Genomic DNA, 16,545 nt, shown 5'->3' with positions numbered 1-16,545 from the left:
ATTAGTGGGATTGTGACGAATTTGGTATAGGGGAAATATGGGGAAGACGAGACGGTAGTGACGGATTTGGTAATATGTAGATTTTTTGTGTACATATGGGGTAAGGGCAAGGGTAGAGTAGGTAACAGGGGGGGGGGGGGTGACGTACGGTAGGGACGAGCTTTTCTCCACTCGATCTCCAGGCGCACCTCACCTTGCATTGCCTTTATTGATGTGTACCCTTGTGACCTTTCCCCTCGCTAACCTGCCCTCTCTGTCTTCCTTCCCCGACCCATGGATCGTGCTCTCTGGGCACCGAGGGGAGCGTGCGGGAGTCCGCCATTGTGTGCCCGAACCCCCGCAACCAGCTGCTTGCATCGATGCACCAATTATGGACCACATGTCTGTGGCTGAGCACCACTCATGGACCCCACGGGTTTGGGCATGGCCCCTCTGCTGGAACCGGCCACGATGGCCCAGGATCTTGCTTGCGGACCTCGGTGACGTGGCACCTATGCCACACAGGTGAACCACCCCTAGTCGGCCCCTGTGGGTCATAAATAAAAAGTGGACACGTTTTGTGCTTTTTATTATGTCCAAATAGGCCACCAGCAAGAAGAACAAGTTGACAACATCAGGAAGATTAATGGCCAGCAGAGGGAGCCAAAGAGCAAGACCACCAGCAGGGGTTTGTTTACTTTTGTTTGAACTGTGGTGATTGTGCACTCTGGTGCATTTATGGTGCTCTTTGTTGGTGCTGGTGCGTCGATGCAGCGCAGGCTGTCTCCCCCCCCCCCCCCACCACCCCCCCCCCAAAAGAACAATCGCAGGTCCTGGGTTGCGTTTTGTAAATAGTCCAATTAGCGTCACTTGTAAATAATGCTCCCCACCGTTCATGTATAGTTTGAAGACAATTCCGCAATTCGGTTATCTGTGGGCGTAAATCGGTTAGGCAGGGTGCAATGCAGCAGGGGGACATACTTATTTGTGTTTTAAAACTGTCACACTCAGGTTCAGGTTAAAGGTAGAGGGAACTACACCTACGTGTCACGCAAAGTTAAAGTTTTATAGGCCCGAGAACATGCCTGGAGGATGAGGGTGCAGTGTTACGGATTTGAGATTCATGTGTAATTGTTGTAAATATCACCCTCTGTAAGTGTAATGAATTCTTGTAAATATCTCCGTTTTGTGTGTAAAGGTCAAAGGTCGTCCTCTTAGTTAGTCCATATACATACACGTAGCAAATCATATACCCTTCTAAATAGTTATTTCTTTATTATGTGTATTAGTTTAAGGTTGTGTTTCCCATTAGTTGACTCTACATTGCACCGAATTCAAATAAGATAGATCCCCATTCAATTCCCCATTTGTCCGCAATTGCCAACTGCATTCGCCCTCCATTGAACATGCGGTCGGTTCGGAGAAGAAAGGCGTGTCTCCGCCCTCGTCATCGGAAGGAGGAGTGAGCCAACCCTTGCCGACCAATCAAGCACGAGGGGTTTTGGCTTGAGAGGGCGGAGAAAGAACGATCGGGGAGGTTCGCGGAGATTCGAGGGTGTGGCCTATATAACCCGTCACGCGACGCCCCCACCAGAGATGATTGAGGGAGAGAGATGCGCGCAAGAGTTCAGTGAGGGACTGCTTGGTGAAAGAGGTGAAGGACGAAGTCATTGAGGGAGCCAGAGAGTTGAAGGAGCCCGAATTGAGAGCTCTGGGAAAGGAGACGCTGTTCCAACCAGCCTTGCCACAACAAGCTCCGACGTGTTGCTGCGAGCATCCCGGCCGTGTGGACCTGAGTGCGGAGGGGCGGCGGCTGCTCACTCCCGGCCCGACCATTCTCCTGCTCCAACTGAACCTTCCTCTCCTTCCAGCCATTAGTTCCTGCCTTCATTCCCCATTCGTGTAAGTCTGCCTGTAGTCTGTTTTGTGTGTCTTGTCCTGGGGCATAAGTAAGTTTGTATAGGTAAGTTAATATTGCACTGTGTCTTCTGGTCCTTCCATCCTTCTGTCTTTATTTTCGTATCTTTCCTTCTCCTTGGTTCTTTTGGTCTTGTACATAATAGTTAGTAATAAATCATATTTGTTCTTCCTACTTTTGTCTTCTTCTTCTTCACATCCGTTCGTCTTTGAGGTTTCCACATTGAACACCTGTGGCGCGATTTTGGCCAACGTTTCGGAATCGGGTTAGTGAATGCTAATGACTCGAACTTCGGGTTGCTAAAAACCGCTCGGCAACTAGACCATCTAAAACCGGGGTTCGAGCAGGGGAGTCCCTCCCCTGCTTCGCGGTCAGGAGTGGCACTCAGGTCCTTGGGACTTTTCATAGACCAAATACCCTGGCTGCTCCCGACCGGAAGGAGCGTTGGGACTTCAGGACTCACGTCGGTCAGTCATAGACAAGGGGATTAATCCCCCCTTCTTAAGGGGAAAAAGGCCGACGTGGAGATCCGTAACAATATATATATATATATATATATATACATACATATATATATATATATATATATATATATATATATATATATATATATATATATATATGTACACATATAGATATATAGATACATATACATTAAGCCGACATACAAACAGACAACTGATGGTGAGAAATATACGTTCATTGCAGGAACTTTTACCCGGACAACAGGTGTACCTGAATGTGCGAACTTTTGATGCAATTAGCATCCAGGTTCCAATCATCGTCCCCTCCCTTCCCCCTTCTCTTTTCCCGAACTGAGCAAACCCCTCACAACCAAACTCCCCCCCCCCCCCTCCTCCCGTCAAAGTGCGTCCCTGGCTTCTTGCTCTCCTGCTGGAGTCGAAAGGCAGCAAATAGAGCACGGCGCCGTGAGAGAGGGACTCGACAATTGCTTTTGTCCTCCCTCCCTTCCTCCATACCCGCCCCTCCCCTGGCGTTTCACGAGCCTCTCTGGCAATGGACGCGAGAGGACCAGCCGCTTTAATCGTCCTCGTTTTCTCATGGCTCGTAACTTGGCCAAGCACTGCTGCGCATCTCCCGCCCGGCCTGCGAACGGATTTTCTGCCCTGGGTACCTCCGGCTCTTCCAGGAGATTCCCACGGAGCCGCGCGTTCAGCTTGCCTGGCAACGTCCCCGCGAGCCATGGGCAACGCATCGCTGTTTCTCCCCGAATACATGCTCTCCCTTTACCGCACGTTGTCCCTCGCAGAGAGACCGCGGCACCGCAACTCGCTCGCCCGGCAGCGTGAACCCAACACTGTGACCGCTTTCCTCGACAGGGGACAGGGTGAGTAATAATTAATCCACGCACCCACTGTCACACAGATTCAGTATGTAATACCACGTGGTCTACCATGAAGCAATTCAATTCACGTGGTCTGTCATGGAGTGATTCTCGTCGTCAACCATGGAGTGATTCGCGGGGTCCACCATGGAGTGATTCGCGGGGTCCACCATGGAGTGATTCATGTGGTCCACCATGGAGTGATTCACGTGGTCCACCATGGAGTGATTCCGCGGGGTCCACCATGGAGTGATTCACGTGGTCCACCATGGAGTGATTCCGCGGGGTCCACCATGGAGTGATTCACGTGGTCCACCATGGAGTGATTCGTGGGGTCCACGATGGAGTGATTCACGCGGTCCACCATGGAGTGATTCACGTGGTCCACCATGGAGTGATTCACGTGGTCCACCATGGAGCGATTGACGTGGTCCACCATGGAGCGATTGACGTGGTCCACCATGGAGTAATTCGCGGGGTCCACCATGGAGTGATTCAGTGGTCCACCATGGAGTGATTCGCGGGGTTCACCATGGAGTGATTCACGTGGTCCACCGTGGAGTGATTCACATGGTCCACCATGGAGTGGTTCACGCGGTCCACCATGGAGTGATTCACATGGTTCACCATGGAGTGATTCACGTGGTCCACCATTGAGCGATTTACGTGGTCCACCATGGAGTGATTCACGTGGTCTTCCATGGAGCAATTCACGTGGTCCACCATGGAGCAATTCACATGGTCCACCATGAGTGATTCACGTGGTCCACCATGAGTGATTCACGTGGTCTTCCACGGAGTGATTCACGTGGTCCACCATGGAGTGATTCACGTGGTCTTCCATAAAGCGATTCACGTGGTCTTCCATGGAGCGATTCATGTTGTCCTCTATGGAGCGATTCGCGGGGTTCACCATGGAGTGATTCACGTGGTCCACCATGGAGTGATTCACGTGGTCCACCATGGAGTGATTCACGTGGTCCACCATGGAGTGATTCACGCGGTCCACCATGGAGTGATTCACGTGGTCCACCATGGAGTGATTCACATGGTCCACCATGGAGTGATTCACGTGGTCCACCATTGAGCGATTCACGTGGTCCACCATGGAGTGATTCACGTGGTCTACCATGGAGTGATTCACGTAATCCGCCATGGAGCGATTCACGTGGTCTTCCATGGAATGATTTACGTGGTCTTCCATGGAGCGATTCAAGTGATCCACCATGGAGTGATTCACGTGGTCTTCCATGGAGCAATTCACGTGGTCCACCATGGAGCAATTCACATGGTCTTCCATGGAGTGATTCACGTGGTCCACCATGGAGTGATTCACATGGTCCACCATGGAGTGATTCATGTGGTCCACCATGAGTGATTCACATGGTCCACCATGGAGTGATTCACGTGGTCTTCCATGGAGTGATTCACGTGGTCTGCCATGGAGTGATTCACGTGGTCTTCCATTGAATGATTTACGTGTTCTTCCATGGAGCGATTCACGTGATCCACTATGGAGTGATTCACGTGGTCTTCCATGGAGCAATTCACGTGGTCCACCATGGAGCAATTTACATGGTCTTCCATGGAGTGATTCACCTGGTCTTCCAAGGAGTGATTCACGTGGTCCACCATGGAGTGATTCACATGGTCCACCATGGAGTGATTCACGTGGTCCACCATGAGTGATTCACGTGGTCCACCATGAGTGATTCACGTGACCACCATGGAGTGATTCACCTGGTCTTCCATGGAGCAATTCGTGTGGTCCACCATGGAGTGATTCACATGGTCCGCCATGGAGAGATTCACGTGGTCCACCATGGAGTGATTCGCATGGTCCACCATGGAGCGATTCACGTGGTCTGTCATGGAGCCATTCAGGTGAAAAGCAATGCAGCGATTCTCGTCAGCCGTGGAGCGATTCTCATTGTCTGCCGTGGAGCGAGTCACGTGGTATGCCATGGAGCGATTTGTGTGGTCTGCCATGGAGCGATTTTTGTGGTCTGCCATGGAGCGTTTCACGTGGTGTGCCATAGAGCGATTCATGTGGTCTTCCATGGAGCGATCTGCATGGTCAGCCATGGAGTGACTTGCGTTGTCCACCATGGAGCGATTCTTGTGGTCTGCCATGGAGCGATTCATGTGGTCTGCCATGGGGTGATTCATGTGGTCTGCCATGGAGTGATTCATGTGGTCTGTCATTGAGCGATGCATGTGGTCTGCCATGGAGTGACTTACGTTTTCCACCATGGAGTGATTCTTCTGGTCTGCCATGGAGCGATTCATGTGGTCTGCCATTGAGCAATTCATGTGGTTTGCCATTGAGCGATTCATGTGGTCTGCCATGGACGATTCACGTGGTCTTCCATGGAGCGATTCACGTGGTCTTCCGTGGAGCGATTCACGTGGTCTGCCATGGAGCGATTCTCATGGTGCGCCATTGGGTAATTCTCTTTGTTGCGACAAGGATCAATTACACCTGTGTGCCAAAGATTGATCAATGGGGTGTGCCAACAAGCGATTGTTACAGTGCACCAATGATCGATTCCTGCTGTGTGTCAACGAGTGATTCTCGTGGTCTGCCATGGAGTGATTTCTGTGGTGCGCAATGGGGCTGTCCGTGAGGGACACCATTGAGCAGTCAGTATGGGTGGCCCTGCAGTGTTTGGCGCAGTGCGCCATGGAGTATTCGGCGCAGCGCACCATGGAGTGTTTGGTGTGGCGCATCATTGAGTGTTTGGTGCAGTGCACCATGGAGTGTTTGGTGTGGCGCACCATGGAGTGTTTGGTGTGGCGCACCATGGAGTGTTTGGTGTGGCGCACCATGGAGTGTTTGGTGTGGCGCACCATGGAGTGTTTGGTGTGGCGCACCATGGAGTGTTTGGTGCGGCGCACCATGGAGTGTTTGGTGCGGTGCGCCATGTAATGTTTGGTGCAGTGCACCATGGATCGACCGGATCGGTTCGCCATGGAGCGGCCGGCTCGGTGCGCCATGGAGCGGCCGGCTCGGTGCGCCATGGGGCGGCCGGCTCGGTGCGCCATGGAGCGGCCGGCTCGGTGCGCCATGGAGCGGCCGGCTCGGTGCGCCATGGAGCGGCCGGCTCGGTGCGCCATGGAGCGGCCGGCTCGGTGCGCCATGGAGCGGCCGGCTCGGTGCGCCATGGAGCGGCCGGTTCGGTCGGTGCGCCATGGAGCGGCCGGCTCGGTGCGACATGGAGCGGCCGTCTCTGTGCGCCATGGAGCAGCCGGCTCGGTGCGCCATGGAACGGCCGGCTAGGTGCGCCATGGAGCGGCCGGCTTGTTGCGCCATGGAGCGGCCAGCTCGGTGCGCCATGGAGTGGCTGGCTCTGTGCGCCATGGAGCGGCCGGCTCGGTGCGCCATGGAGCGGCCGGCTCTGTGCGCCATGGATCGGCCGGCTCGGTGCGCTATGGAGTGCCACGGGGTTTGTGGAATAACGGAATATCCGGCGAATCCGTGGAAACTCCGCTCCATGCTCGTTATTTCAATAAATGTCAATCTCCACAATGTTTGAGTCTTATGTATATAATTATTACTAAAACTATGCCTTATAACAATCGCGTGGTCATTATTTACGCTTATTTACGTTCTCCGTTTATAAAAGTATTTGATCGCTGAAAATCGCTACTAATTTGATTTGTTGGGCTTGGGATCAAGTGTCGGTTCATGAAAGAGTGAGAAAGGTACAGATACAGGTAAACATGGTGTTGCGAAGTTAACGATGAATGAGCATTCCACAAAACGTACATGAACAGGTAGGACCATGGATGGATTCAGGGTTTCCTCGAATAACGCTTTTCAATGATCCTATAAGTATGACGTCAATTGAAGGTTTAAACGTCAGAGATAAAAAGAAAGTCGCATTTCCATGATTAAAATTTCCCGACGTGTTATGGGGTCACATTGGACTTGAGTGAACATAACTGTGTGTGTTTGTGTGTTAAACGTTTTATATTGCTCTGCCGACATGCTAATACGAATGAAAACGTTAAAGTCCGCCAAATGTAGACGGTAGACGGGACACCCGGTTTAACGTCCATCCAATCCAAGCGACGGAACGCTTTGCGATACAACGCTCTACCTGCAGAGCATCAGTCATCAATGCAACAGGGATCGAACCCACCCAGACTAGACATCCTGAAGGTAAGTGCGCAATTGACAGAGAAGCTCACAAACCCCAAAGATAAGGCGAATTCCCACTCGGACAAACCATATAATCAATCCTCACCCTCCACTCCTCGTCTTCCCCATCAACGACCCCCCAGTTCAACAAATATTAAATTAAAATGTACTTTATCACGTGGTCTATCAGTAACACTTTTAACGGGTTTATCCTTCGAAATTTAAATTTAATTAAAAATTTGTCGTCGGTGTAAACCTCGTAACGAGCCCCTTGCTTAACATCGACTATTTATGGATTTTTATCGACTCCATTCACGATGCATCATCAATCATGATATAATAATGGCATTTATATTATTTATGCGTCGAACATTATTGGCATGACGTTCCCAAATTGCGATTGAAACGAGCAGAAGATGACGTTGTATTCTCATTGTACACAATGGTAATTAAAATGTTGGCGAAAATGTGAAATATTTTGTCAATAATTGATCTCTGCCTCGATACTTAAAATGTTCACGTTTTAAGGAGGTCTTGTGCAGTGGGCATCTGATTGGATGTATTATAACATTACGACCTGCATTGTTGTTCCTATGCACCCTCTTGTGATGGGTGGTGGGGGGTATGGAGGGGGAGGGGATTATCAGGGTGCCCTCGATTAGTCGCAAACGTTGACTTAGCTGGGGATTTTCCCCTCCGGAGAGGTCGCTACTCCATCTCAAGGTAGCTCTGAACCAGGGCAACCATTTCTATAATTACCCACTGTGCCTTTCATAATCTTACGTGAACTTCACCGTAGATTTCACATCAGCTTAAATGTTCATAATACGTACACATAACGACTCTCGGAAAACAAAGAATATGGTACATCTCACACCGGCGCCATAAGTTGAGAGCAAAGCGTGCTCATCGTCATTTATTATCAGGGAGGAATCAATTTATTACGTACGCCCTTTCGAATGATGGGTAATTTAAAAAAATTACATATATATATATATCACTATTATTCACCAAATGTCCGTCCGTCTGTCTGTCGGTCCGTCCGTCTGTCTGTCTGTCCGTCCGTTACCAGGTACCGCAAAAACGGCTGAACCGATCGCAACGAAATTTTGGGTGGGTAATCCTGGGACCCCCTGGAGTAAAAGAGGCTATATTGTTTTTCCAATTTCAGCATTGGTCTCCAGCATTTTCAGGTTTGGACTCCCGCCTAACGTTATTGTCCCGGGTACCACAAAAACGGCTGTACCGATTGCAACGATACACCTCCATGCCCGTGGGATTCCCACGGGTAACCCCACTAGTATATATAATTAAACAAATAGGAGGTAGAAGGGAGAAACAAGGTACAGGGGGGGCAATGGGGAGAGAAGAGGAAAAGAGGGAATGGGTCTGCTTAACACTAGTGTATTGACGGAGAGGTTCAACCATATTTGAGTACCGGACTTGATAAGAAAAAAAATTGAAGTCTTGAGTCGCATCGTGGTCACGTTGTTGGGACCAAGAGGAGAGCCTGGTGGTCTCTGAGTTGTATGATCTGAATTTTAACCCCATTGAAACTGAATTTGACTAAAACTGCCTTCGAGGGCATTCGTTAACCCTAATTTGCAAGTGGGTGTAAGACTCCATTGTGGAGCTTGCCATCTTTAATAGCGACCATGAGGCTTAAGTCAACTATCTACCCCATCTGCAGTAATCTAGATTCTAGACATTAAAGATCCCACAGTGTCTTTCACAAAAATAGGCCTCTATGACAGTAATGAAAGTGTTGAGCTAGTGATCGAATCACCAGCCTTGCCAAGTGTTGACCGATTGAAGGAAGTCGAGGTCTTCCAACAAAATGGCAAGCTCCTCCAATGGTAGATTGAATCGGGTCAAACGATTATTTTGTCGTTTTCTGAAGATTTGTACATTAATCGTTAGTTCCCGTTTCTCTTGAATCTACAAGCAAGCGAACTCCGACATCTCTTTTATATTTCAGTGCAATGAACGTACCAGACAGATGAACCTAAATTTTGGGAACATCGACTTCACCACCCCCATCACCTCCTTACAAAAGGGAAACAGGGTAAAAATGAGCCTCAGCATTTCAACCTGCCTTGGGGTACATGAACTATGTGTGTATATGTGTGGTTAATCCTGTGTCGTGAGTCATGTTTATGACAACATTAACAAGTTCCAAAAATGAAATATCACAAAGTGCCCAAAAATGTACTTTTAGGCATTACCTAGGGCCACAAGTTCATCAGGGTGGTCCATGTTCCTAAAGAGGTCCGATAATCCTCTTCTCCTCGAAGTCTATCCACAATAAAGTCATACTGAGAGCCATATACTTCTATCAAATGTCCTCCAAAAGTGTGTAGACATTTGCTGAAAAAACCCTGTTCTGAGCATTCGTGAGAATGGGAAAAGGTAATGGAGACACCTGAATTTTATTTTGAATGAGGCCGAGCGAAGCGAATTCGAGGCCGTTTATTCCTGATATGTGAAACACCCTGCAACCCCTGCCTGCACAAACGGATATCTTTTTTTGGAATGCCAGCCGCATTTTCCATCCAATTATGTTACTTTGTTTTAAAAAGAAATCTCCAAGGGTAGGCGCTCCTTTGTTGAATGTTTTGCGTGAATCGCTCAAGTGGTTGTGGAGAAAACAAATTTAAAAGTGAATAATGGTGAAAATGTGAGAAACCAAAAGAGAGCCTCGGCCCACCGCGAAGGAAGAAAACCTAAAGAGGGCCTCGGCCGACATTCCACAACATGGTCAAGGATGGATGTGGATTGTGGATGCCTTTTACTCGTTTATAAAATCTAGGCTCATGGATGAGCAAGATAGTACATGATTTAGAGGCTACTCACATGGCTCTTATCAGAGCAGGTACTAAACTTAAATGTATAACTCTCAACTTATTAAACTGCACCTCGTGTGTGTGTGTGTGTGTGTGTGTGTGTGTGTGTGTGTGTGTTCAGGTACACGCAAACTTTTCTGAACATCGTCTAATTCTACCCTTACGCCATACACATAAGCACAATGTAAAAATGTAATAAATTCAAACATACATGTTATATGAATTGATGATTTAGATCTTTTAGATATTCAAACAGTTGCGCACTCACCTCTGAACTGTCTAGCCTGGGATCAAATCCCGACCCAGCTACAAACTGTCATCGTGGTGCTTTCACATGCAGGCCGACACTTCAATGTGTGTTCCTTCCCTTGGATGGATGTTAAACTAGGCGTTCCACCTACCAGGATTAGTTGGTGGACATTAAATATCCAGTGTTGTCTTTTGCAAAAAGTAAGCAAGCTATCGCCAGCATCGCACTATTAGAAATACGCAGCCAAGTAAATTGAGCGAACCGGCAGAGAAGATAAGCGTAGTGTTAGCAGATATCTTTAACAGCTCATTGGAGTCAGGACAGGTGCTGCAGCATTGGAGAGTAGCAGATGTGACACCATTATTTAAGAAAGGATCCAAAGAATAATCGTTAACTGTTAGGTTGACTTCAGTTGTAGGGAAGGTGTTGCAGACGTTAAGGAAGGAACGGATAGGGAACCGTTTGAATAATTTCAAACCATTTAAAGGTAGTCAGCATGGATTTACTCAAGGAAGGTCATGCTTTACAAATTTATTGGAATTCTATGAAGCTGTTTGACAGGTTGGATGAGGGAAGTGCAGTGCATGTAGTATATCTCGACTTTCGGAAGGTATTTAATAAGGTATCACATATAAGGGAGGTAAGGTGAGGGCTTGCGGTGTGGCTGGTGGGGTAGCTAACTGGCTTACTGATAGGAAGTAAAGAGTTGCTGTGACTCCTGTGAGTGGGAGGATGTTGTGCTGGGAGGATGCAAGTGGTAGGGTACCTTAGGGATCAATGATTTTGACAGTGGGATTAAGAATCGGCTTTCCAAATGTCTCGATGTTACCAATCTTGAACACGAAGAGATGTGGGTGATCAGATTCAGGAAAATCTCCATGCTTTCATAGAATGGCAGATGCAGTCTCACCGAGCTAAACAAATGTAAGGTTCTAGGTGTCGGTAAGAATAATGAAAATGGAGATTACATGATGCAAGGGGCAATCTTGGAGCGCATCACATAGGGGAAGGGTCTGGGGGTGGTAATAAATACCGAGGGGGTAAGACCACAGCACAGTGCCAGCTATAGGTAAATCTAACGGGGTGTTCGGTTACATTTGTTGGGGGTTAAATTATAAAAAGCAAAAGACGTAATTTTACACGTTATATGAATTTAATGAGGAAGGCCCTTTTAATGCCCAAATTAAAAATTTAATGCCCAAAAAAGGCCAACCCCTGCTCTGCAGGGAAAAATGGTCTCTAAAAGCGGCTCATATAAATTTAATGAGGCCTCGTGTAGAATAGTGTTCAGTTTTGGTCACCACGTCTGATCAAAGACAGCTGCCATAGAGAGGCTTCAACGTTGAGCTACTAGATGGAATCCAGGACTAGCTCAACAAAGCTATGGGGAACGGTTTAAGGAGACATGACTTTATACGTTGGAAAGGAGGCGATTACGAGGGGATCTGATGGAGATGTTGAAGATAATGAAGGTGCAGACGAGATTTTCAACAGAATAGACAGTGGTAGGACCAGAGGCCAGAGACTGAAATTAAACAAGATGAGAGTTAAGATGGTAGTAAGGGAAGGGTCTTTCAGTCAGAGAGTAATGCATCGAATGGTCTCCCTAGAAAGGTAGTGGCAGCAGAAAAAATCGATAGGTGTTAGAATTAGACCGGTACCTAGAAGCAATGGAGGTAGTTGAAGGCAGGGATATTGACAGTGACAGCACTTGTACGTAGCTTGTGTGAAGATGGGTGGTGGTTCCTGAAGTTGGTGCACTGTCGGCATGATGGGTTCATCCTGCGTTAAATTTCCTTATAAATCCTTGAACGTATTGGTATTCTGGTGTTGTGCTCGAAGGAAGATCCAGTACTGCCAAAGCGATTTATTGGCAACGGTTATACTGGGTCGTTCCCAGAATTAGTGAGGGCAATAAGTTGTAATTTCTTCCGGTACCGGTGATAGCTCACCTACCCTTCGCGGAGGACACCGTGGGATTATTAACATCCACCAACTAATGCCGGCAGATGAGACACCCAGCTTTGACATCCATCGGAGGGACGGCACACACATTGATAGATCACCCTATGAAACACCGGGATGGCAGTTTATAACTGGGTCAGGATTCAAACCCAGGCGAGTGTGAATACCTCTCGGCCATCCTGGCATCCAAAATCCTTGTATCCTGAACAAAATACAAATACCTGCTCTAACCTACAGGGGGCACTGCATCAACAGCCCATCTGTACCCCCAGCAAATGGTGCTACCCACAGCCATGTGCTGCATACGTAAGAGGATGTTTAAACAATGAATGGATATTTTAGGGCAGGAATTGTGCACATTCTAAACTGCTCTTGGTTGTTCCTTTGCCCCAAATACTTTGCGTGCAGAATATCATTTTGTGCATTTAAGATGCAATACTTATTGGAAGTAAACAGCATGTTTTCATTGTGTCAACTATAAATGAGGATGGAATCATGGGAATGTTCCATTCTGCACCTTTACATTTTCTCTATAAGACGCTGTCTCTTATCCTTTTTTTGCAGATGGCCCTCGACCAAGTCACCGCCAGCGGTACGTGTTTGACATCTCCACTCTGTCGAGCCACGATGAGCTTCTAAAAGCTGAACTACGTCTCCTCCGTGGGACTCCGCGTGACATGGACATCTTGACGACTCATGGCAATGTCTACCAGCTAAGTGTTTGCCCCTGCTTGCCCGAGGGCATCCAGAGGTCTGCAGAAAATGTGGATGCACACGTCGTTGATGTGCTAGATTCAAGCGTGGCGAGGTGGGAAGTGTTCAATGTGAGAAACGCGCTGCTGCTACGGACACCGGGACACGGTGCAGCATCCTCAGAGGTTTGCCTGGAGCTAGAGGCGATCTCCGAACGCTCGGCGACATGGGCGGACGCAGCCGACCTGGGTTTCAGTCGCTTGGGCAGAGGTCCACAGCAAAGGGCGCTCCTTGTGGTATTCAGCCGCGGTCGGAGACGCTCGGATAGCCTCTTCAATAAAATTCGTGAGAAAATCGGCCCTGCCCGACAGCAGCAACGCGAGAGACGGCGACACCAGCGTCTTTTGCATCGCTCACATTCCCCGCGTAGGGGGCGCAGGACTGCGGGGAAGCAACGATCAACGCGTGCTGGAGTGCAGGGCCGTCGCGGTCGGTTGCAGCGTTGCGGAAGGAGACCATTACGCGTCAATTTCAAGGAACTCGGCTGGGATGACTGGATCATTGCTCCTTTAGATTATGAGGCGTACCTGTGTGAAGGTGCGTGCGACTTTCCCTTGCGCTCACACCTGGAGCCAACGAATCACGCCATTATCCAGACCTTGCTCAACTCGCTCGCACCTGGAACGACCCCGCCCAGCTGTTGCGTGCCCACACGTCTCAGCCCGATCAGCATCCTTTACATAGACTCTGGCAACAATGTGGTCTACAAACAGTATGAAGATATGGTGGTGGAGGCCTGTGGATGCAGGTAGCCGTACCTGGCCATGGATACTTGCAGCAGCGGTTTGGAGCAGCAGTACTTTGGCGATGTGCCCAGAATGCATTGTGATGCCATGTTCCCAAAGCAAGGCACTTGGCAGACAATGTGGTCTACAAACAGTATGAAGATATGGTGGTGGAGGCATGTGGATGCAGGTAGCCATACCTGGCCATGGATACTTGCAGCAGCGGTTTGGAGCAGCAGTACTTTGGCGATGTGCCCAGAAAGCATTTTGTTCCCATGTTCCCAAAGCAAGGCACTTGGAAGTTTTTTTAATGGCTTTGAGGGCTGTACTTCAAGCATGGAAACGGTGCTCAATGGAAACGCGAGTAGCACTCAACATAATGTTGTGGTCATTGTATATAACCGTACTTGATCATCGCCGCAACCAATCACGGACAACTTTTGGACCATCATGCATGAATTGCATCTGAAATAGTGGACCTCAAAGAGAACACCAGGGTTAGGGAAAAATCGTTATGGATCTAAATCTGAATTTTAAGGATAATCTATCATTGTGACAAACCTGAAGTTCACGGTTCGAGTAAACTTTTCCACTCTTTCATGCATTTGAGTGCGACACCTGAAGACGATGGTGTTAAACTTCTTCTTTTGTATAAATTAAGAATATCCGTTCAATTAATGCTTGGTCTCTGTTAATTAAGACGTCCAAGCTAATTGAGCTACAGCATATGCTTGCATGTATGACTTGTTTCTCTAAAGTCCTATATGGAGGGCAGTTTATGAGCCTCCATCATGTATGATCTATAAAGGGTTTTTACTGCAGCATGGAGTGCGTGCATGGTAAATACGGGCTGTATGAACGACGTGGCAGAGAATTCTCGGCGTGCAGCGTCCGACAGTAAACAGCATCGCGCGGGGGAAAGCGAGGGCGGCTTTGAAAAGGGCCAAAGTAAATAAACGCATTGACAGGGGCGGCGGTCGGAGAAATTACAGGCTCGGTCGCTCTAAGTAGCGGATCAAATGACCGTCAAGACAAAAAGCGCTCTCTGGGGCCTAGGTCCGTGAGAGCTAATGGCCCCACGAAAGCTCGTCCACCTAGGTCCCCAGAGCCTGCATCAACAGAGCTGCGGTGCATGGTTCTTGCAAGTATTGGACTCTCTTGGTGTTGGTCATTCTTGATTGGTATAAATCAATCAGCAGTGTGTGTGTGTCTATCACTGTCTCTGTAAGTTACTGCAGTTACGAGGAACAAAAGTTGAGACATCTTCAATGTGTCTATTCCATGGCTAGCACACCGTGTTTGGCATTGTGGACACAGTGCAGCACCTAGTTGCTGCTCACTGATGGGTCTTTGTCTTTTTGAGATGCACTTGTGCTTTTTCATGCATGCCGCTTGGTTTTGTGGCTGATCAGATAGTTGACGTTTCTCCAATTCTCTCAGCTGTATGATAAATGCTGTGCCATCTTACTTTGGAAGTGGTTGCCATGTAATACCGCCTGTCTTCTGGCACCCCACATCTTTTAGGTCCTTACAGATCACGTCTCTCCACCGTTTTCTATGCCAGCCTCATTGGCGAGGCGTTGGCAGCCAGCTAACCAGGCTAATTTTTGCGGTGTGATTGTTGGGTATGTCGAAAAGATGTCCGAGCCACTCCAGTCATTATTTAGTTACCTTATTGGTTATTGTTTCTGATTCTCCCCAGCATTGCCTCATTTCTCATGATGTTATGCTCTCTGATCATTGTGTTCTGATGGATGATGCCATGAATGCTTTGATGCACCTGTGGTGAAAAGCATGCAGTCTTTTTGGATGTTTCCTGAGTGGTGTGCAGCATTCAAAACCATATAAGAGCACTGATAACCTCACAGGTCTGGTACTTTGCATTTGGTCTTTAAAAACAGACTTTGACCACAAAAACTGCCTTTCATGGGTCTCCAAAAGCTTTGGAGATCTGTGTAACTCACCTTTAGATATTGGGGTCTATTTTGCTTGATGTTGCAATCGCACATCCAAGAAGTGTAAACTCAATGACAGACTCTATCACACTATTGGTCAACAATAGGTGGGCGGAAGTGGAGGGGGTAGGGGGGGGGGGTGGAGGGAGGCAGGGGAGCGACTTCCCTTCCAGTTACCATTAGCTTAGTTTTAGGAATGCTGACAATCAGACCAAAGGCTCTGTTCACCAACTGACATTCACGCATGACTCTCTCAGCACCTGACCGGGTTGTGGGAAGGAGTGCAGCGTCATTGGCAAATTGGATTTCGTACAAGCATACCTCATCAACATTACGTGTATACTTCCTGAACAGCTTCTTGTCGTACTTGTACTTCACAATAACTCCTATTCCTTCACCGCCATTGACATATGCATTCAATTGTAAGGAAAACCTAGAAGTCAAACAGCACGGGTGCCATGTAACAACCTTGCCTGAGCCCGTTTTTCAGATAAATCTCTTCCAAAAGGATGCCGCTCAGGCAGATTTGAGCTTGCATGTTCTTGTGAAGAGATTGAATGAGTTTAATGGTCCAGTCCAGTACACCAAACTTCCCAATAGCTGCCCATATTGCAGCACAGGGCACTGAGTCATAGGCCTTCTTTAGGTCAATGAATGTGAGGAAAGTC

General features: G+C 48.3%; 1 protein-coding gene across 1 annotated transcript; it reads left to right on the top strand.

Annotated features, from left to right (window-relative positions):
* The first annotated feature begins 3,029 nt into the window (after window positions 1–3,029).
* On the top strand, window positions 3,030–14,402 carry LOC137414188 (growth/differentiation factor 6-A-like). Its single transcript, XM_078782800.1, has 2 exons — window positions 3,030–3,245; window positions 13,009–14,402. The coding sequence occupies exons 1-2, from the start codon at window positions 3,101–3,103 to the stop codon at window positions 13,947–13,949; spliced, it is 1,086 nt and encodes a 361-aa protein (XP_078638926.1). The 5' UTR covers window positions 3,030–3,100; the 3' UTR covers window positions 13,950–14,402.
* Window positions 14,403–16,545: the final 2,143 nt, after the last annotated feature.

This window comes from Myxine glutinosa, chromosome 8 (genome assembly GCF_964187855.1).
Source record: "Myxine glutinosa chromosome 8, kmMyxGlut1.1, whole genome shotgun sequence".
Lineage (NCBI taxonomy): Eukaryota > Metazoa > Chordata > Myxini > Myxiniformes > Myxinidae > Myxine > Myxine glutinosa.
This window is presented reverse-complemented; position numbering and strand designations above follow the sequence as displayed.

Excerpts from the sequence above, each read along its gene's own strand:
- LOC137414188 (XM_078782800.1), top strand. The coding sequence starts at position 3,101 with ATGGGCAACGCATCGCTGTTTCTCCCCGAATACATGCTCTCCCTTTAC. Across the intron at positions 3,246-13,008 it reads TTTCCTCGACAGGGGACAGG|ATGGCCCTCGACCAAGTCAC; the intron begins GTGAGTAATAAT and ends CTTTTTTTGCAG.